A 23,600-nucleotide genomic window follows, 5' to 3' on the forward strand; every position below is an offset into this window, starting at 1 on the left:
GCAACAAGACAGTTTCCTGCCCTCAGAGTTAACACCTAAGGAATAGAGAGCCCTAATGCTGTCAGTAGGATGGAAACTAGAATAACTTGCTACATTGAATTGGAAGTTCTAGGTTCCTTTTGAATGTGCCCTAGAAATGAGTGGCCCTTTAAATGAATCTCCCAGCATTCCTCCATACTGGTTATATTAGCTGTGGCTGCTGCATTGGAGACCCAGACAATTGCCCGAACAATTCCCACTTTGGTTGGCAAAGTGTAATCCCCCAATGGAAGATTCAACACATCCAAAATCCCAAAACTGACATTTTCTGGAGAAAAAAGACAACGCCCCATGTGTGTCACAATTTGCCTTTTAACTAACTTATTTTTAAAAAATCAAAACTATTTTTGATAACCAGAACTGGATTGTCCAGTTTGTATGTGCTTTTGTTTTATAAAAATGCCTCCTGGACTTGTGGCCTTGTGATCTTCCCCAACCGGCAAGCAGATGTTTGATCTCCTCATAGAAGACCATGGAGAAATCCAGAATTTTAACATATCTGTAAAAGGGCGGCAGTATGCCTGTAGAGAAACAAAAGATTATTGGAAATCCAATTTCATGTGTGGAAGATGTGATTAATGAAATCAATCCCTTAATATAAGAACCATCATATTGTTGGTTGGCTTGTGACTAAGGCTGGATCTACCCTTCCATTTATCCCAGGATCTGATCCCAGATTATCTGTTTTGAACTGGACTATATGAGTCTACACTGCTGGACAATCTGAGAGTGGGTTGGTCTCTTGGTTAATATTCAGGAGATGAAGGGATCTGGGGCTGATTTGTGTTTTAACGCAAAGGTGCACAATACAAGCCATCTATCGAAGCCAGTCCAAATGAGTACAACCCCATCCAAGATTGGTAGAGCCTATCAACTGTATTAAATGTTCTCTATGATACTACCGAGGTTCCATTCTGTTCAAAGAAGTTGTCCATACCATTTGAAGTAATCTTGCAAAGGAATTATAATATGGGTTGATCCTATAATGCAGTGGTTCCCAATCTTTTTTTGACCAGGGACCACTTGACCAGGGACCCCTTTGACAAGGGACCACTCTCCAACATTAGTTACCAATCAGTTTTTTGATCAACTTTAGATTCGGTTTGGTTATTTGGGGTGCTGATTCAGAAAATTGCATTGGATAGACCACATCAACTCTAGTTTCTGATACAGAACTTATACAGACTGTTGTAGTCACCATCTGCTCGCCCACAGAAAACTGTATTTAATAATCTAGAGTTCATGTGGTCTATCCAATGCAATTTTCTGAATCAGCATCCCAAATTACCCCAGGAACAGGCCTAAAAACGAAGACACCAAGGCACCCCCCACTTCTAGGTGCCACATGGAACGGCTCCGCTCAGGATGAAAGAGGAGGAGGAGAAGCAGCAATCAGGAGGCTTCTTGTCACACCTTTTGTGGGTAGTCAGCCTCTCCCCTCCTGACATCCCTGTTGCCTCAGCACTATAAGATGGTTTTGCAAGACCAATCGCTCTCGTTGCAACAGTGTAGTAACAGTGAGGCCACGGACCATATTTTAGTTCTTGGGGACCACTGATGGTCCATGAACCACAAGTTGGGAACCACTGCTATAATGGCTCACAATTCATTCAATCACGCCTGTATTTTAAGGAACATTTTGTCTCACTTCATTTTGAAGATAAGGTCTGTATGTAATAGATGGGAAGCATCATTGCTTGGCTTGCAGAACAACTTTGCTTAAGTAATGTGCACTTTCAGTTTAAAACAAAAAAACATTAGGCAGCAGGATGGCTGCCTCATGCCTGGAGGTGTGGCTACAGCTCAGAGCAACCAATACTGAGTGAAATTAATATTAATATTTAAACCCCTCCTTTCTACCCCCCCCCCCCAAATCCAGACTGCAAATTCACTTTGTTTTGTTTTAAGCAACCTTGGATTGGCTGGAACAGTTTGTATGTGCTTAAAAGCTATGAAAAAGGTGACTTGACAAGATATGTAAGAAGTGTACCAATGTTCTCACAGTACAGGATATGTTTTTTTGTTCCAAAATCTACTGTTACTAAAATTAATAGATGATCCTGCCCAGGATTTGAGACAGTGCTCCCTTATAAAAGGAGTGTTGTATCATCTTATCCCTGCAACAGAATTACTGCATATAAATCTAATTGGCTCTGATCTTTGACTCTCTTTTTTGCTGACCAGCAGCTGTCTCTATTCAGAGATGTTGGCAGCTTCTTGATAGGCTGTATTGGTATGAAAAAGCAGACAGGCTTCTATGACTACTCCTGAATAGCCTAAATAGCCATTGTTGGGGAAGTCAGCAGGAAGATTGTTCCCGCCAGTTCATTAAGAAAGGCATGCCATGGCTGCAGGATGCAAAGAGGACAATAGCTCAGTGTTTGTCCCCCTGCAGCTTGCCTCTGCAATTGTCCTGCAGTCATGGTTTCAGCCTGATGATTCAGATGGCCTTCTGATTTTGATTACTCATTTCATCCTCTCTTCCGCAGCCTTGACATCATGCAAACCATCTGCTCCTGTGGTAATGGAGTTCAGACAATAAAAAGAGAGAAGGAATTAATGCATTTGCCCTGTCATGCCTCTTTTTATATAGCTTCCAAACTTTAGGAGGCAACGCCCACCAGCAGAGGGCAGTGGTGGGCTGAGCCAGGGGGCCGCATTGGCTCTTCCCCTTCCAAAAAGCTTCAGTGTTTGAGCTTTTTCAGGGCGGACCTCATCACATTGAGATCACCTATCCAGGCAATAGGGCGGGAATTCACCACTGATTGTGCGGAATCTGGTGTGGGGTGTGGGTAACCCTTTGCCCCATGCCCCGCCCCTCATCTCATCCCACCGGGGGGGGGGGAGTGTCACTGTCCAGCTTCCCCCCATTGTTCTCCATGCAACATGGGAAGCCTCCTCTGTTTCCTCCTGTGACACTAGGCCCTCACTTCGGGCATAGAACCCCACTGGAATTAGATCAACATCATGTGATGGGATCTGTCAGGGTCAGTTCCTAAAGAGAGGTCCAAGTGTCGTAGAATAGACAATTTTACCTGACTGATGAGGTCCTTGATGGAAAACTGTCTCTTTTTTTACTATCAGGACCATTCTCTGTCTTATATCAATTGGTTTGCCTTATTTCAATCTCCTTCTTATCAGCACTACCACTATACTGTTGGGGTGAGCCTCAGCTTCTGCAGCTGTTTTGGCTACTAGGGGCTACAAGTGGGAGTTCCCATGATATACGAGAATCACTATCAGCATGTCAGGGAGAAGAGCATTCATTCACGTTACTGGTATTATTATTACTATTATTATATTTTATTTATTTATTTATTTATTTATTTATTTATTTCCAGACAGAGGTTCAATTCTATAAAAATGTAATCTTAGCTAAAATTCTTCCCATTGTTGGCTACTTGTGAGCAAGTGTTTTTTCCCCCCAGAGAATGACCTAGTCACCTGATTTATATCTGGCTTGTACAGTTTCCTTACAAGAATATACTAATGAACTGCAGGACACATTACTGGTTTTCCTTTCCTTGCATTTATGGGGGGGGGGGGGGGGGGGTAATGGGTATCTAAGAGCTGCAGGACATCAGTTTGAACAGATGTAAAGTCTTGGGCTCTAATATTGTGCAAAAGTGCCTCCTGATGTCTCAGAACTATTGCTTTGCGGGAGAGTTGGAAGACATTGACTGCCCCTGAGCAATCTTAACAAGTAACCTGATAGGCATTTTTTTATTTCCTCACAGCAAACTCTCTCCTGTCCCTCTGTGAGATGGAGGAGGACACACTGGAGCGGGTAACTCCCCCGGGCATGTTCATGTTCGTTCCTCCCTATCCCTCCATTTGTGTGTCACCTTCTCATAAGAAGGGAAGTTGGAAAGAGGCGGCTGACATTCAGGGAGACACAAATGGGGGTTCAGCACTCTTCCAGAATGCCTCACTTTTGATGTTTTCCTGTGAAATGTGGTCCGTCATCCATTTCCCGTTTCATGGTTACATGTATTGTTTTGAGGCCCAGGAGGCCAATTTCCTGTGTTCTCTTTGCCCATTTGAGAACATTTTCACATTTTGTCTGTCTTGTCATTTGATTCCTTGCTTGCTGGCTTTGTAGTATCCTCAACCTCGTTACTGCAGTGATCCATCATCCAGGCTCTGCAGCCAGCTGACACTTCTTCTATATTATCTTCTTTTAGTGCTTCAGATATTTACAACCCATCCTGTACCTCTCCATCCGGAGGTCTACAAGTCCCATTTCAGGACACAATTCTCAAAAATTGCCCTTCAAGTGTAGGACTGGGGTGTGATCAGCCAAGGATGTTAAGAAAGGGAACAGATCAATAAGCTAAGAAGCACAGGGAGAATGAGAAAATGAGGCTAATTAGAACACTGGTTAATTAGCAACAGAATTGTGGGGAAAGGGCTTACACTGCAGCTTTCTGATCTTCAATATCCAGCAAAGTGATTAAATTAGAAATGAAAACACAGATTAGTGAATGGTATAACATGTGTGTGTATGACAACCCACTGCACATTACATGAAATTCTGTCCAGCTTTCTTCCTTGTTTTCTGTTTAATGAAAAGCTGATGCTAAAGGCTGCAATATGAAGTGAGAAAAAAAGACTGGACACTACTTTTTCTTAAAAGCATTTTTGTAGTTTTTTTTATTAGTATCCAGTTTCTGAAATTCTTGGGATTAAATTGTTTGGGATTTTGGATTTTTTTCCAGATTTTGGAATACGCCTATTTGCATATACATACATAATGAGATGTCTTGTTTTAACATGAAATTCATTTATGATTCATAGACACCATATACATATAGCCTACCGGTAATTTTATACAATACTCTGAATTATTTTGTGCATGAAGCAATGTTTGTATACATGAAACCATTAAAAATCAAAGATACCACTATCTCAACCATCCAGGTTTTGCAGTATTTTGGAATTCCAGACAAAGGATGCTCAACCTGTATAACTAAGCACTATGAGAATGGCAATTTAACACAAAGAACACACCCGCTAAAGCCTACAGGCCCGTCTCATATACACTTGTATGTTGTTTCCAAATGTCTTTTCTTGATGCTGAAAACACATTTCTGTCAAACATCCTTTCCACCTCTGGTGAAATGAACCCTTCATGGAACTGCAACTTTTTAAATCAGCCGCCTCAGCTACTTCCTTATCCCCCATGTTTGTCTTATTTCCAAGAAGAGATGTTGTCTCTAAACTTCTGCATGTAAACACATATGTGTGCACAGGTAAATGCCACATTGTAAGAGGTCTATGTCCATTGCATGGGTATTGATCTGTGTATTATATGTGTCTGTGATATATACCATTTATCTGTGGTACGAGGAATCAACTTTGAGCATTAAGAAGATGAGATGTCATTGATGATAGTTGTAGAGGTGTTCCTCTTAATGTGTTGTCATCTACAGTTAGAAGAATTCTTTAACCTGTCAAAATCAACAGTAACAATTTCTTATCTCTCTGCAAGGCTGAACCTCAAGTTAAGGTCTCATGTGATGCTTAGATTTTATGATCTGGTTAATCTCCAACATTAAAAGATGTAACCACAGTTAACAAATGTATTTATTCAGCATCATGCCTTTTTCCTTACAGTGGAGGGAGCAGTAGATTTATTGGGTTTATGCCTAATGGGTCCAGACATAGAACTATTTGCTAGGGAGCACCGTATTATTTTCAAAGCTGAGACTGTAGAGTGTAAAGGGGAAAAGACCACTGACCCAAGATATTTGGGATTCAGTCTTTGTAGCAACAGATGAATTGCAGACAAGCAAAAGAAATAGCCTGCAAGTGTATCTATACTATTCAGAAGGACCAGAGTGTTGATGGCATTCTCAGTTAACAGAGTTGGCAAGATACAGTTTGAAACTAATCATGTTTATAGTCTGGCAGGCACTCACTGTCTTTACAGTATGTGCCTAAATTTGTGTCTTTGCTTGTGCCTCAGGAATGACTTTGCTTCAAAATATAATGATCCTTTTTTTAAAAGTAGTATTTTAACAGGGAACTATGCTGTCAAGTGTCCTTTTACTGAAAATTTAGGGTTTAAATAATGATTAACTGAAGTATTTGTATATCCACGTGACACAAGCATTATCAGAAGAACTTTGTCTCTGAAAACAGAGGGCCATTTCTCTCTGATAATTTGCCGGATCAGTTTGATGTCACTCCTATTACACATCTTCATGCTTGCAGCCTTTGATATAACAATAGATTACTTGGTGTCCATATTATAATAGTTCTTTCTTCAGTCTGTAAAGCCAAAAGTAAGATTTTGGTTTTGTGCTTTTATAAAATGGGGGTTGGAATCTGTTTTTCCCTCTTTTTCCAGGCAAGTAATGTCATGAGATGTTTGGTTGCATAGATGTATACAGTATTATCAAAGGGTACTTTGTGGACCCATCCTCACTGGACGCATTCAGACTTAGTAATGCCCTACTGTATATCTTTACAAAAGGTGTGGGAAGAGTGCAAACCACAAGCAGCCTTCAACTTTAAAATGGGAAACATTATTTTGAGGAACCACAGTTGAAAGCTGTGTCTGAACTCTGGAGAATGGTTAATCTTGATTACAGTTTTAAATTTAGCATCACAAATCACGGTTTGAAATTAAGCTAACCAATTAAACAAACCAAGGTTTGAAATAGTTTAAACGGCCTTAAATATTATTACAAGCCGCTTTGGGGACAGAAAGATGAGAACGAATGTACCATTTTCTATTCTTCCTCTTGGATTGTTTGCCTTGAGACAAAGAAGGCAAACAGCACTGAATGGGACACCTTCATTTTTTTCTGTTGTCTTGTCTTTCCGTATCCTTTTCTCCAGCTGCATGCACAAATCCTACATTGTTCTCAAAGTGGACCCATGAATGAGGATGCAGAACCTCAAAATTTCATGTTTATTGATGTTTTGTATTCTATCTTCATCTCAACTGTTTGGGGGATTCATAAAATCATGATTTCCAGTTGCTAACTTGCGCAAATTAAAAACTTGTTACACTAGGTAGCCTTGGATTAAAGGTTTCCTGTGTTTTAGCTGTCCTAGATTGGTCCACTGTGCCTATGGCCCACAAACCCTCTGCCAGATAGTTTCTAGTTTGAGATCTTACTGCCTCAAAATATATGTCCCACCATAACCTTGTTACTGTTAAAATACAAACTCAAAGAAGACAGGCTCTGCCCAATAAAACTGGACATGAAGGAGAGACATACTCTCAGGATATTTCTTTAAAAAGTGCTTTTCTGATTTCTGGAATCCTTCTTTTTTTAACATGCTGAGACTCAGGATGCATCTAGAATTAATGCAGCTTGACACACTTTATTAACTGCCCTGGCTCAATGCTACGGAATCATGGTAGTTTCAGTTTTACAAGGTCTTTAGTCTTCTCTGCCAAAAAGTGCTGATGCTTTGTGAAACTAGAAATCCTAGAATTCCATAGCATGTGGTCATGGTATTTAGTGGTGTCAAGCTGCATTCATTCTAGATGCATCCTGAATCTCAAGGATGTAAAAAGGAAGGATTCCAGAAATTATGAAAACCTTTTAGAAATTTCCTGAGAGTATGTGTCTCCCTCATGTCCAGTTTTATTGGGCATTGCCTGTCTTCTTTCAATTGATCATGCATTCACAGAATAGAAAATGGTTTGGAAGAGAGTTGTGTACACCACACCTTCTTTCACCTCTACTAAGCAGACTTGTTGCAAAGGCTTGTAACACAGGTGACAGCATGAGGAAAGAAGTGTGCATGCAACCATGAAACAGAGGTCTTTCTTGAAATAAGTGATTGTCAACCTTTGATCCTAGAGGTCTTTTGGACTTTACCTCTATCAGCAGGCCCTGCAATACAGGCTTGTTCTGGACTTTCTGGGAATTCTCATTACTTTTTTTCTTTCTCTCCCCACCCCAGCAAACAGAAAAGTTGGATGCGCTGTCACTTCATTATTAGCTTCAGAGCTCACCAAGGAAGATGCCCTTGGTGGAAGCAAGCAAAGCAAGGTGCGCAGAAATGAAGACGATGGAGGACTTGCTGGAGAAGTTCCTGATGAAACCACCCAGGCAGCAAGCAGCCGTCAGAACTAGAGTTGAATGCCAGGGTGGGACTATGACGCCTTTTGCGCCGGAGACGTTTTACAGAGGAATTGAAACAACACTGAGTCACTTTGTAAACTTTTGAATTTTTTGTTTTATTTTCCATGGGCACGAAGAGATAAATGATGCAATCAGTTCTGCCTTGTCCCCTCTAGGGTTGTTTTGCAACACCTCTTGAGCTTTTTGCTACCACATACATCTCATCTTGAATTTCCCATCTGCCTTTCTCAGAATCAGAACTACAAAGCTTTCTGCTGAGCATGCACCATGCTTGGAGCAAAAGTGACTGGTGCTCCTGTGTTGGCTCCATCCCCTGCAGGCGGGGGGAGCAGGGGGAGGAGTATAACCTGAAATGGGGAAAGGAAGCCAAGACGAAGAGCCTGAAGGCCATCTCTCTGCACTGATGTTGCCAAAGCAGGAATGCAACAAACTGCCTTAACCTGGACTTTTTTATTTTTAGCTGTTCATATATGTGGGCAGCCTGGGCTGTTGGAATATCTCACAGGCCTCTTTCTTCCCCCAAAGCTCCCCATCCAGCCGTGCTGGTGGCCAGTGTTGCTCCCACCTGCAGTGATCCATAGGAGGAAACCCCATGAGACATCTTAGATGGTGTCCCTCCCATCCCATCCTGCATTGCCAACTGCCATGCTGTGCAGCACCTGCTTTTCTTACTTGCTACCTAGTGCTAGGAAAGAAAATGTCTCTTGGATCACAGTGTCACTGTAGTGACAGGACTCTATCTGATCATGATGGGGAATGTTGTCCTTTTTCTTTGTGTTGAGATGATTTTTGCTGCTCTGCTGTGCTGCTATCTCTGTCTTTTTACACAAACTTCCTGTCACTGTAGAAATGATAATGGTGACCCATTAAGAGAAAGTTGTGATTGTTCTCTGCTAACTAGCTGGAGGGGGAGCGTGCTGCATCTACCTCCGCAAGCTTTTGAGCCAAGAGGATTCTGCGATACACAACCTCAGGGACAGGTGTCTTTGCTCCTCATACCTGAGCAAAAGTATTTACTGCAACCCCAAAATAATGCATCTTGAGTTGTAATCCTCTGCTGTGTACTACTCCTGCTGGACTTGCTACTGGAAGAATTTATACATTCCTTGATCTGTGGCAAAATCCCTTGTGTAGCTGAAGCACAGTCTGCAAGCTGCCACCTGGGCCTCCAAGCCCTATTTGCTTTTGCCAGTGCCATGCCATGCAGACAAACGTATCTAACCTCCATGTGGTGGTGGAAGAATAGTGGATTTTCCAAAAGTGGGATATCACTGTTGCAAATGTATCTATTTTTCTATCAGGTTTTGTTTTAAAAGGTAGTGATGGTAAAATGAAAATATCTCAAATACATGCTTTTTCCTGGAATTCCTTCCTTGCACTGTTGTAACTTTTAACACCATTCACCTACAGGAGCCAAATTATTCATCTACCAGTAGGCTTTTATATTTGGACTTGCATCACTCATGACACTTTACTGAGATTTCCATGGTCAGAGAAATTTCTAATGTTAAGAAGTCGTGTAGCTTTGCCAACAGAACCCTCTTTTCATTACTCCTTTGGGGGCCACAGTTTCTAAGTCCTGCCTGTTCTGTCTTGATAGGGGCAGGCCAGAAGCATTACTCTGCAGAGGCCTGAAAGTGCCCTCTCTCCCAGGTGTTTAGTTTGGATGTAAGTCAGCTTCCTTGATTTCTTGGGTTGGGTACTATTTGGAGTTCTCTGGCCTCAAGAGTATCCCTCTATTTGCTTAAGCATAATTTACATTGCCAAATGGTTCTAGAGCAGTAGAGTTTTTAAAAATTGCCTGTGCACACACACTCCTGTGTACAGTCCTTTCAAACTTCACAGCCATTTTAATTGATAAATGTTCATAATGTAATCGGTGGGGATACATACATACCTGATTGTCTGTCTTCATGTAGGCGTGTTGACAGCCTCAGGTGAATATGGGAAATGACTGAAAATTTATGGAGGTACACTGCTGAATGCTCATGATCATTTAATGAGTATTCCAGTGTGGGGAAGTTTGTATGTGCTAGACAGTTGTAAAAATGCATTTTAGATTGGCAACATTCATGTGCTGTTTGTTACAGTGCTTTGGATATTAATGCATAAAATAAATCTACTTCAGATGGTCATAGATGGAGAGGACAGAATAGTGCAAATCAGGGAAATGGGATGCTTAGATTCCCGAGGTCCACCTCCACTTGGCTTCAGGTCTTCAGATCCCTTCTTTCTCCCTCATTTTTGCAGAGTGACAGTTAAGCCCCAAGAGCCAGGGAGGTACAGGTATGGCATGCTCTGGGAAAATTTGGACTCTTTTCTGAAAATCACTTGCTCCTTCACCCATTTGCCAACTGAAACACAATTTTTGAAACAGCTATTTCAAAAAGGAATAATAGCCCAAGGTCAAAGAAGACTCTTCCAAAACTAATCCAAGATTTGGGTGAATTTAATCTCTGGATTTTGCCCAGTGCTATTGGCACTATAAAGATAGGAGCAAAGAGGCGTGAGAAAGTAGAACTTGCCCCATCATTTTTGCAACAACATCAAGAGGAAGAGGTTTGGAGTTTCCTACCCCTTTCCTCTGGCTAAGCGGAAAAGACGTCCTTCTTTTGGTCCGTTCCAGGAAGGCCTGCACAATCAACAAGGCTGAGGATAGGACTCTTCTGGGATTGTTGATGTCCTGTGTCAGCATTATCACAGTGTTCACTGTATGCAATCATACACATGACTAAAAGTAGATGTTTTTTCTATCACTTCTGGGCATAGCCCACGTTATCTCTCTTCATTCTTATTTCCGATTTTCTGTCTCGCAATTTTATCCCCTTTCTCTCTTTGTTGTGTCTCCCATCCCTTTTGTCTTCCACTTTCTCTGCCCATTTCCATTTCCTTTCCTTTCTAACTACACATAAAATAGCCACATGGCACTATCTCCTCCAACCTCTCCCCCCCTCCCCCTCTCTCTCACACACACACACACACATTTAAACAGCATACATCCACGCACTTCTCTCCACCTTTTATCTCTCCCTTTCATTCCTACTGGGTTTGCAGTATCACACTTTCATCCTCACATCCACATTCATTGTGTTTAGGGGAACCCCTTACTCAGCAAAATTGGAGTATTGTATAAGTTACTGCATTTGTAGTGCCAAACTTGGTTCTGGCCTGGTAGCGAGGTTGCCAGTTTCCAGGAAAGAGAACTGCTTATACTCGGTAGTAGCACTTCCAGTCTTTCCTCCATGGTAATGGGCAAAAAACGTAAGAAGCTATACTGCAGATACAGCAATAAAGCTTTCTTGGTAGTACTGAGTGCTAACAGCATATTCAGCCTCTACAAATGTAGCCATTAAGGTCCCATAGCGGTGACAGGCTATATTCAGTCCTTCCAAAAGGTAGCTGAAGAGGCAGTAAATTTGGTCCTTTCCCAGAATCACACCTATCTAGGGCCTAGGCACTGATGGTCATGGGAACAGGCAGATCTGGCTCTCCATTACTATTTCTATAGTCAGCCATTTGTTTTCTTCCCTGGGCAAGCACATAACCATCATACAGAAGAAAACAGATGGACCTGCTTAGGAAATTTGAACCTATAAATCATCTCTGCCTCCCACACTGAGATTACCCCTACCATTGGTGGCATAGGGATTGACACATCCACCTCTCTGGAAGAAAAGACTGCAGTTCTGAAAAAGAATATTTGGTCCACAACCCAGATGATGACAGGTGACAATATCTGGGGCAGGTGTTACTTCCTCACATGTAGCCTTAGATTGCTCCTATTTGATCAGACAGTTCTCACCATTGCTTCTATTGAGGAAAATATTCATCCTTGACTTTCCCATTCTTTCCCAGGACTGATTTTCAAGTGACTTGATGATATCACTCATTATAGCTGAATAGGGGGGTAGAGACGGTTTACTTGGGGTGAAGGGGGGAGCCACTGAACTCCCAGGCTGCCTTCTTTATGCTCTTCCAAGAAAGGGATAAAAGGGAAGACCCTGCATGAGAAGAAGGTACTATCTTCCTTGGTGTCTCATTCTGGGGAATTGTTACTTCATGTGGACTGGAGTGGATTGTGCAAAGGCTGTGCTGCCAAATAGTCACCTCATTCAATTTTAAATCCCAGTTTCTAAGACAACAGTAGAAATATGGTGGTTGCTTCCCTCCTTGCGGTGGATGTGAGGTGGTAGAACCAAAGCAGAAGAGAATAAATTGTTGGTGCTTGAAGTAGACATAGGAGAGTGCAGTGATAGGCTGATTTCTGCCTTTCTGTCCTGTTCCTTCATCTGCAGTATGAAAATAAACAGATTGGTGGGGTTGTGACCAAGATGCTTTTATCCGGGTGGACAATAGCCAATAGCTTATATTAATTCCACTAAGAGTTTCCTCTACATTGCAGTTTTCAGAGGCAGTTATGCACGCAGACCCTCCTCACGACTAGACATATCATCATCTTAATGTTTCACATATAGTGACTCAGATGAACATCTATTTGATATCGACCTAACCATATTCCCAAAATTTCCTCCAATAAGACACTTTCCCACCTCTTTTCAATGAAGTGAAGCTCAAAGGCTGTATTTTCTAAATAAACTGTTTCTTAACAGAGAGAAGTGAAATTGTCTCCAACAGATTGCCAACCATTTTTGATGGGGACTGGGTGGTGTTTTCTGTACAGCGGGTTGGACATTGCCTCCAAGTCCTTCCAGGACATTGGCCGTAGTGAGCCCTTCTTTGTAATGCTCATCTTCTCTCTCCCCCAAACCAATGGTGTGCCACTGGGATTTTTCAACTTTTATTTTTTTATTGTAGAATATTTTTCGTTATCTTTCATAAGGGTGCACATTACAATCCATAGTGTATTAGTTTTCTTTCCTGAAAACAAAGTTGTGACACTGGGATCTTTGTAACTTTTATTTTTAATGAAATCCTGTTAAGTTATATTTCATAAGAGGAAAAAATTATAATTGATAGTTTATTGGGTGTTTGGGGTGTAAACATATCTAATTTTTGTTCCAAACTGTTAATAAAAATGTTTCCCATTTTTCTCTCTCTTTTCATTTAGTAATTCTGTGAGAGCCGTGTGTGAAAGTAATTTAGAGTGCTGCTTCTTACACTGTGGGTCTCAACCCCAAATGAGTTCCTTTTAGTACACGGGTCCTCAAAAATTTTAAGCAGAGATCCAGTTTATGGTCACCCAAACTGGGGGTACAGACGGAAGTTTGAACAAAATTGTGCAAAAAACAAAACAAAAGAATAATACAATATTTACAATGAAGAACAATTTTAACCTACATAAACATCAGTATTTCAATGGGAAGTGTGAGCATGCTTTTGGCTGACGAAAAGTCATGTTCATTAGGATTGTTGTTGTGTTCCTTCTAGTCATTTCAGACTTAGGGTGACCCTAAGACAACCCCATCAGTTTTCTTGTCAATATTTATTCAAAGGGGATTTGCCTTTACCTTCCTTCGAATGCAACTCACCAGATGTAGTTTGAGGGCCCCTGCTTTAGCACGTTGGTCACGAAACATTTGGCAATAGTAAAAGGTTTCTGACCACCACCTAGTGAAGCCTCTGGTGGCACAGTGGGTTAAACTCTTTTGCTGGCAGGACTGCTGACCTGAAGGTTGGGTTGCTGACCTGAAGGTTGCCAGTTTGAATCCAAGGAGAGTGTGGATGAGCTCCCTCTGTCAGCTCCAGCTCCCCATGCGGATGGTAAAACATCAAAAACATTCAGGCGTCCCCTGGGCAACATCCTTGCAGACAGCCAATTCTCTTACACCAGAAGTGACTGGCAGTTTCTCAAGTCTTCTAACACAAAAAAAAAACACCTGGTGGCTCCAACTGTACTTCATAAAAATGCTTCAACTGCACTTAATAAAAAGGAAAATCATCTAGCAAATGCTTGATTTTATACCTATTAAATATACTTATATACCTGGAATCATGTAAAGATTTCTTGGGCAGAAAGGGGTTGCAAATTGAAAAGGTTTAAGAAGCCTTGATTTATAGCATGCAGAAGAGTGCCTATAGGGCCAAACCTGCCAGGTTCAAACACATCTGGATCACAGCATCACCATTCGTATATTTTGTGCATATTAATGTCAGAATTTTTCCCAGATGCAAAGTCATCTCTACACAGACGGTCTCTGCACATTTGTTTTTGGAATGTTAATTTTGGACAATGACAATGGAACAAGAATCCAGCACTCTACAAAATGTTGCCTTCTTGTGAGCATGGCAGCCCACAGGTGGATATTGGCCCATTACTCCTGTTTGCAGTGGGAGAGCTAAACCTACCACATTGCTGTATCAGTGGATTGGTTGTGACATTTGAACTTAGCACTTGAAAAGCTACAAAAATAAACCTTAAAGAAAATTAGTTATACCTCTGGGTTGTTGTGAAGGGAAGCCAAATTTTGTGGTGCTGCTAGGTTCAGACATCATGATTCATGACAATCTCGGGTACAATATCCATCATTGTATGTGGCAGCAACCACTGGCCACTTGCCCAAACATGTTGACCCATCCATCACAATCTACAATTATGTCTGATGCAGTTTTCTGTATAATTGCATAGAATCCTAGAGTTGGAAGACACCCCAAGAGCCATCCACTCCAACCCCCTGCCATGCCGGAACACAGAATCAAAGCGCCCCCGAGAGATGGCCATCTAGCCTCTGCTTAAAAACCTCAAGAGAAGGAGACTCCAGCACACTTTGGGGCAGGATATTTGTGTGCCCAGGAAATAATGAGGCCCTTAATGTGGCTTTGGGATGTGTGTCCAGAACCCGGCCTTGCCATACCTTCAAAACTTTTGCATAAACTGTACAAATGCACTGAAGACAAAAGGAATCAGCTCAATTCCCCGAGGACAAACAAAGATCAACCTAAATGTTGTCATAGATCATGTTGTTCCCTTTTCCTTTGACTTACAAAAGCAGGAATAAGGTCTTAAATTTCCAGATGGTTTGCAGCAGAGAAATCTTGATTTCTCCTTCAAACAGGTGCCCAACATAGTGGAAGACTGCTCCTAAGATTACATCTATTTACTTCAATTATCTATACAAAGACTGTCAAAAAGGAAGGAAGTTGATGGGAACTGGACACTAATGACACAGGCTAATAGTGATGACAATTGAATTAAAAAATAGGATTATTGTTACTCCTCACACTTCACTCCCCTCAAAAAAGAAATTCAAGGTGATTTACTAACTAAAAGGAATACAATGTAACACTTTTAAACTGATAACAACATTGAATATAATAAAAACTCAAGAGTGAGCTATTAACAGCTGTTTAGAATATTTGTCTTCAGAAGTGCTTACCTTTTCTTTTGCAATACTGTATTCCATAGCATTGCAGTCTGTGTCCTCTAGAGGGCTCTGTTATAAATTTGCAGGATTTGATGGCATTGAACATAACAAGAAATTGAGAAATTAGTACCATGTATAAAGCAAGACGAATTCATTAAAAGGCTGTCTGTCTGAAGCACTTGACAGCTTCAACAATTATAACATGCTCTATGAATGTTTATTTATGGGAGAATTTTGTGTTATGGTCAGAACTCCCATTTACAACAGGAGAAAAAACCAACACCAGTGTGAGGTGCTGACTTGGTAGCATAATAGAAAATTTGTTTTTCAAGTGTTGTATGCATAATGAAATATCAAATATATGTCTTTGCTTACTGGAGCTGAAACTAAACATGATGCTTAGCCTTTGCCCTATGAGATGGTTTTGAGATCAAAATTCTTCCCAGTTCTTTCTTTGCATGCTGAAAAAAAGATGTGCTCATTTGGGAAGAGGAGACACTTTTGACCAGTGTGAAATCATACACATCCTTACACACACACACACACATCCTTACAATCAAATTCACAGCCTTTTTGTCATTATAGCAAATTTCCATTATCGAAAAACAATACATAAAAGGTGAGCGATGCTCATTTACAAAGAAGTCCAGTCCAGCTATCCAAGTGAAGACATATTAAAAGGGTTGGAGTGTGGTAAGGTTGTGGTGGTGGTGATGTTTGCACAATCATTACAGCTTTACTGTAATCCATGATAAAAGATTGGTTAGGACAATAATATTAGGACAATAATAACTGGGAAAGTAACTGAGAGTTTGCTGAACAGATGAACAGAGCAACCTTAAAAGGGTGGCTGGCTACACTACCCCCTTCCATCTTTCTGCTGGCAGAATAGGAGACTTTTTAGAATTCAGATATAGCCTTGCCAACTGACTCCACTTGCTACAGTAGTGGCTTATGACAGGATACTGGACTTTTCCTTTAGTGCCCTGTTTTAAATTATGTTGTAAAATATTTGCGTTTTGATTAATTGTATGTTAGTTCTCATTCACTGTTAGCTGGCTCGGGTGCCACTCATCAGAGAAAGGTGAAATATCAGCTGAACAGCCAAAGAGCCCCTCTGTTTTGTATGTCATGGCACCCCTCAACACACCTTTTAAAAGAGGGACACTAAGCCCATCACATCTGGATGTTGCACTAGTTATCTAAAAAGCTGGCCTGTTGCTTATGAAAACTGGAGAATGGCAGGAAAAACACAGGAGGAAAGGATTGGACGGTTTACATGAAGAGGATGTCCTGTTGAATAGGGTTGAATAAAGCAGGGAAATTCCACAATAAACACTTTGTGTGGAAGTGCCCCACATGACTCAGGACAGACAAGCGGTGTGCAATCTGAAGTGAAAGCTCACAGAGCTGAACTCAAAGAACTTTGTGCTGGGTCTGAATAAAAGATCTCCAGATGTGTTGATGCCATTCATATCATTGGGAGGGGGTTGTTACTGAGGAGATGAGCTGATGTGCTTGCTCTGACTGGTGTAAAGTGGTTTCCCAACCAAAAAAAAAAAAACACACAAAGAGGCCAGTGTTCTCTGCAGCTATTCCCAACAGGAAGAGTAATAAGCTGAGTGAAAGCCATTTGTGTTTTTTGCTTCCATATTTAATGATTAGCTGCCCTAGTTTCACGTTCCTTCATCATGTACGGCAGTCTTGCCACATTATGAATGCATTCATGGGGTGGTTTTGTAGCAGATCAGTTGAGGCTGTCTCCCTCTCTCTTCTGTGGCCCAAGGCAACTGGGTGCCTACTATTGATCTTCCTGGCCAAATGTGGCTCCCAGGGACCCAGTGAGAAAACTCTTGGGGTCCGGTGCTCTGAGTCTCCAGCTCACAGCCAGGACAAGGGCTTGTTTCATTCTGACCAAACAATATCAAAGAAAAAATCCTGAGAGCCGCAGGCCCCTTCTTCCTTCCCAGCATGACTTCCTACAGATTCTAAAATAGATTTTTGTCTCCTGTCAGCAAGAGCAAACCCAGGTGCATCCAAAGGAAATGGCTCTGTCCCTGAGGAACATTTGTAGCAAACAACAGGGAGGCCGAGAGCCAAGAACCACCTTCGTTTTTCCGGTGGGATATTTTTGGTTCCTTTACACAAGCCAGGCCTGGCTGTGACACGGTCTGTATTGCAGATGGCAGGCCGAGAGGGATTGTGAAATCTTGCTGGGAATTATCTATTGGCTGGCCATCTTGGCTCGTGCGGAAGAAGCTGCTCTGAATTATTAATATGTTACTGCTCACTGTGAAGCAGCACAAGAATTATGTTCCGACAGCTTGTGCGTCTGCTTTCCACAGGATTATAAAAGATGGCAAGGAGGGAGCAAGGAGGCGAGACAAAAGCATCTCCTTTTTCACCGAGAGCAAACCGAGCTGTGGCTTCTCTAAGCAGACAGGGATGCCACCAGCAGAGGGTGCCAGAGAGTCACTGGCACAAAGTGGCCCAGGTCCCAAAAGTGTGATCTGACCCGCTTAAAAACAGAAATCAGTCCCAAGGAGAAGACAGATAGTTTCCAGGGGGGACTTCAGAATTAGAAAAAAGCCTTAATGAATGGCACCAAATTACCCAAGGACAGATCAATGCATTCCTTCCAGCAGAAGAGGAGCCTGAGCAGGGCAGGGCTCTATACTGATGCAGAAGAAGGCATTTTCAAACAACCTCTCTCCCAGGGATGGTCCTTGTATCTCTCCCATGATATAAGTAACGTAGTCCATGCAGTCATGGTGGCCACATGATCTTTGAGGTGTTTATGGACAATGCCGGCTCTTTGGCTTAGAAATGGAGATGAGCACCAACCCCCAGAGTCGGACACAACTAGACTTAATGTCAGGGGAAAACCTTTACCTTGACCTCCCATGATGTCTGCTTGCCCCTTCTCTCCTGTAGGGCAAAAGAGACCCCAGGTTCTTTGTCTCCTTTTGCATCCTGGTGGCTTTCTGAGAGCTGTCATGAGGAGGGACACAGTGTACAGCATTTTCACCCACTGGCTGCAAGGCATTTGTGTTCTGTCCCCACAAACACTCCCTCCTCATTCTTTCTGTAACTCCATTTGTCTCACGCAGCCATGACGAGGTCCAGGCTGTACCCAAATCCTCGTGGTGGTGACTAACTCTTGCTCAATCTGCTTGTCTGACGTGTATATGCCACCACAGAGCTTTGACATCCATTCTTTGACTGGGGGGGAAACTGCAGATGGAGGAGGAGAGGGAGGAGGGAGGCTTGCTAAAGTGTGCAAGAAAGAATCCTGGTCCAAGAGCCGAAAAATCCTTGCTCTCCCCGCAAGAGGGAGAAAGGAAACGTGCTCTTTGTTTTTCCATATGCCCTCTCTTTGTTCTCTCTCACAACACCACATGTGTCCCTGCAAGCAAGGAAAAAGGCTGGGAGGAGTACAGCTCCTGTGGTTTTTACAGACTTCCATGTTTTGCTCCAGTCAGCAGAAGCACCCCAGCACAGGCAATATGTTTCCCTTAGGATTAGTCTGCCTTCAAGGAGTCTGGCCCAGCTTTGCTCCTTATTTTAAACTTCAGGTTTCACCATTCTACTTCTCCAATAGCCCTGCCAGGAGAAAGTGCACATGGTTCTTTTTTCTTGGTCTCCATACAGTCATATTTATGAGATTTGGCGCCTACAGAGAATCAGTTTCAGGAAGCTTAAGCCTCGAAAAAGGTGCTTGCCTCCCTCTCTTCTCCCACCTCCCCATGAGAAGAGGTTCCCTTTGGTGTCCATGTCTTGCAAAATGTTACTGGCACAAGTGCCTTTTCTAACGAAAGCTGTGCTTGTGTCAGCTGCAGAGAACCCTCTTGTGCTGGGAAAGGTTTTGCTTCCCACTGATGCATTATTCAAGACTTCTCCTTCAGCACTGCCTCCTCCTCCTTTTCTCTCTTTCTATGCTCTTCATTAATTTTTCTCTGCAGGGACCATTTCCTCATTTTCATTGGCTTCTAGAGCTCGCATTCTCCCTCTTCCAGGCAGGCTCTCCCTTTGAAGATGCTGCAGATGCTGTTGTTGAGTGATGCCCACCACAGAAAGTCTCTGTTGCTGCTTTCCCACCCACAGCCCTCCCCTGTTTTTGTTCTGCGGAAGGAACACAAGGCAGGTTCCTGCCATCATTTATATCAAGTTTACGAAGCAGGTCTGTCAAAACCAATTCATGATGTGTTGGCGAAGGCTTTTATGGCTGGAATCACGGGCTTGCTGTGAGTTTTTTGGGCTATATGGCCATGTTACAGAAGCATTTTCGCCTGATGTTTCACCCACATCTATGACGGGCATCCTTAGAGGTCGTAAGGTTGTTGGAAACTAGGCAAGTGGGGTTTATATATCTGTGGAATGTCCAGGGTGGGAGAAGGAACTCTTGTCTGTGAACGTTGCAACTGGCCACCTTGATTATTATTGGCAGCTTCAAAACCTGGCTGCTTCTTGTCTGGGGGATCTTTTGGTGGGAGGTGTTGAGAGGAATCAAGGAACATGAAAGGCACTGCAGACTAGCTCAACCAGAGAAGTCAGCCATAGCAGAGCACTTGATGAACCATCCTGGACACAGCATACTATCTGAGAACACAGAAATGTTGGACCACTCTCACAACCACCATGTCAGACTATATAAAGAGCCCACTGAAATCCACAAGCATGGGGACAATTTTAACAGAAAGGACGAACCATGAAAATGGACAAAATCTGGCTACTATTGAAAACTTTTAAAATCAGGACAGTAAATAAAGAACAATACTCAAAAACCAGGGGAATTCCAGACAAGAAACAATCAGGGCCAGCTAACACCTCCCAACAAAGGATTTCCCCAAGCAAGAAGCAGCCAGGCTTTTCAATGCTAATCAAGGTGTCCAGTTGCAACATTCACTCTTGGTTCAAACACTCTTGCTCCCACCCTGGGCATTCCACAGATATATAAACCCCACTTGCCTAGTTTCCAACAGACCTCATAACCTCTGAGGATGTCTGCCATAGATGTGGGCGAAACTTCAGGAGAGAATGCTTCTGGAACATGGCTATACAGCCCGGAAAACTCACAGCAACCCAGCAATTCATAATGCATCAAAAATAACCCTTCAGAAAAGAACTCAACAGCTTTTCCTATTCCCCTTTACTCTCTATTTTTTCCAACAGTGGCCCCTGTGTATATGCCCTATATCCACCAACAAGGAGGGTTCAATCCTTTAATGGGGAGTTTCCCTCGCTTTAGCCCTGAGACACGTTTTCAGTCAAAGCCTTTTATGGATGATATACACTCATTCCTTCAGTTACAAACATCCGACTTACAAGCGACTCGTAGTGAGACAACAGGAAGTGAGAGAAATCTACCCCTAGGAAGGGAAATTCACTCCTGAAAGAGTTATCATGGGGAAAAGGTGTCTCCACTGAAGCTTTATCACCAACGCTTGTTTCCACAACAGCTCAAAATTTTCCAAATCCAATTATCACAGGGACAAAAAGTGAGGTGAAATCTTCTAAACAGGGGCACAGACAGCAAAATACATGCTGCAGTGGTATTAGCTCTTCCCTAGGCTGTCCAAAATTAACAACAAGAACAACAACAAATTGACTGGAATTACACTTAGAAAATGTACCTGTTCTGCCTTACATACAAATTCAGTATAAGAAAAGACCTTCATAACCTATCTTGTTCGGAACCTGGGGACTGCCTGTATGTGTGTATGCATGCATATGTGTGTATATCTCCCCATTTTTCTGGAAGTCTTTCCTCCCATGTCCCATTGTTTGCTGAGACAACGGAAGCCCATTTTACACAGACAGCCCACTTTGGAATGCTTTATAAAGCTTGTTCCATGCAGTTTGGGTAATTCTTTCAGCTCACAACACCCCCTGTTTTTTCTAGAAGGTGAGACGTGTGTTTGTGGTTTTTTCTTCTAACACCTTCTAGAGAGAGTTCCACTTCCCTACAATAACCCAGTTCACTAGGCACTGCACACAGGGTCTGACATCATGACTGTGAATGTTCTCAATCAAAATGTGAATTGAAAATTGTTGTCAGCTGATCTGGAACTTCTCACAGGTGGATCATAAATGCAAATGGAGCTATTCAAATAATATACACTCTGATGGCTTTTTAAAACTTGCTTTAACAGTTATAACAATAACATTATCAATAAGAGCCCGAAAGGGGGTTAGAATGAAGTAGAAATATTGCTGCAGTCTAGCAACCCTTTCACACAGCCATATAACCCAGAATATCAAGGTAGAAAATCTCACAATATCTGCTTTGAACTGGGTTATCTGAGTCCACACTGCCAAATATTCCAATTCAAAGCAGATAATGTGTGATTTTATTCAGCTGTGTGGAAGGGACCTTGGTGAGATGCTTCATGGTTGAGCAGCACATCCACCATGAAGTCTCCTGGCCATGAACCCACAATGGAGCCCCCAGTGGCGCAGTGGGTTAAACCCTTGTGCTGGCAGGACTGATGACTTGAAGGTTGGGTTGCTGGTTCGAATCCAACCCGGGGAGAGCGCAGATGAGCTCCCTCTATCAGCTCCAGCTCCATGTGGGGTCATGAGAGAAGCCTCCCACAAGGATGGTAAAACATCAAACATCCGGGTGTCCCCTGGGCAATGTCCTTGAAGACTGCCAATTCTCTCACATCAGAAGTGACTTGCACTTTTTCAGGTCACTCCTGACATGAAAAAAAAACCCCACAAGGAGACTGTCAGGTGTAGCAATGCCTCACTGGTATAGGCACATATGGAAGACATATTACAAGCAATAGATCCAAAGGAAGGAGAAAATCTTTAAAATTCATCTAACAACACTAAATCTTGTCTATTATTGGGAGCTAAGCAGTGTCAGCTCTGTTTAAGACTAAACCGGTGCTGTGGTTTCAGAGGAAGGAACTGGCAAAACCACCTCTGAAGATTCCATGTCTAAGAAAATCCTATTAAATTATTGAGGTTGCCACAAATCACTGAGTGACTTGAAGATGCATGCACACACACACACACACACAGCAAAAAGCTACCTTCTTGTCTTCCTGTTCAGACCAGTGTGAAGCAGAAAGGAGTTCCACACAATGCTGCATATTATCTCCCTGGTGTGTGTAGTGTTGCTCTCCCACAGTTATTAGTAGAACTTGCTTTCATTTATCTGTTTTCCTATTTGGCCTGGGGAACAAGAGAACACTGTTCTGCGGCTACAGCTGAAAGCCACAGAAGATGGAGCCCCTCTTTCTTCCTTCATCCAAACCCAATAATGCAAAAGGGAGAGGAATGCTGGCCGTTTTCAGTAGTGTCGATTGTTTTTGATTTCTAAGGAGAACTTAAAACCTTTCTCCCTCCAAGGCTGTTATGCCACTGTTGAACATTAGAAAGAACTTCTTGATAGTCACAGTGCGGTGTTGCCACTATTGAACATTAGAAGGGACTTCTTGACACTAATAGATTTGGCAATGGAAGCAACTGCCTAGAGAGGTGGTGGGGTGTCCTTCTCTGGAGAGGCGGGGGATGCTTTAGCTCAGTGGTTCTCAACCTGGGGTCCCCAGATGTTTTTGGCCTTCAACTTCCAGAAATCCTAACAGCTGGTAAACTGGCTGGGATTTCTGGGAGTGGTAGACCAAAAACATCTGGGGACCCCAGGTTGAGAACCACTGCTTTAGCTGGAGATTCTGCATTGAGAAGCAGAGTTGGACTATAGCAGAGTTTTCCAAACTGTGTGTCACACCATGTTAGTGTGTCGTACAAGCATAATTTTTTTTTTCGTGTCAGGAGCAACCGGAGTTGCTTCTGGAGTGAGAGAATTGGCCGTCTGCAAGGACGTTGCCCAGGGGACGCCCGGATGTTTTGATGTTTTTACCATCCTTGTGGGAGGCTTCTCTCATGTCCCCGCATGGAGCTAGAGCTGATAGAGGGAGCTCATCCACACTCTCCCCAGGTGGGATTCGAACCTGGCAGCTTTCAGGTCAGCAACCCAACCTTCAAGTCACTTAGTCCACTACACCATCTGGGGGCTCTCACAAGCATAATGAGAAACCTCTGAGTCTCTGTGAAATAACCAATAAACCATGTATTTCAAAAAGAGAGGAGTCCCCTGTGGTGCAAACCCTTGTGCGGGCAG

At 42.6% G+C, this 23,600-nt stretch overlaps 1 protein-coding gene and 1 long non-coding RNA gene across 3 annotated transcripts in view; one reads left to right on the plus strand and one right to left on the minus strand.

Annotated features, from left to right (window-relative positions):
• The window catches only part of diaph1 (diaphanous related formin 1), a 142,006-nt gene extending 128,812 nt beyond the window's left edge, over positions 1-13,194 (plus strand). The window contains 1 exon segment of the mRNA XM_062977847.1: positions 7,966-13,194. Coding sequence (XP_062833917.1) covers positions 7,966-8,138 — 173 coding nt within the window. The 3' untranslated portion in view covers positions 8,139-13,194.
• On the minus strand, positions 10,581-23,050 carry LOC134298268 (uncharacterized). 2 transcript variants are annotated; one of them, XR_010005255.1, is made up of 3 exons: positions 22,510-23,050; positions 15,482-15,538; positions 10,581-13,964 (listed from the first exon to the last, which is right to left on the minus strand). It is a non-coding gene; the product is annotated as an uncharacterized LOC134298268 (long non-coding RNA). The 2 variants fall into 2 exon arrangements; XR_010005254.1 differs by having other exon boundaries at positions 10,581-15,538.
• Between the last annotated feature and the right edge of the window lie 550 nt (positions 23,051-23,600).

This window comes from Anolis carolinensis, chromosome 4 (genome assembly GCF_035594765.1).
Source record: "Anolis carolinensis isolate JA03-04 chromosome 4, rAnoCar3.1.pri, whole genome shotgun sequence".
NCBI lineage: Eukaryota > Metazoa > Chordata > Lepidosauria > Squamata > Dactyloidae > Anolis > Anolis carolinensis.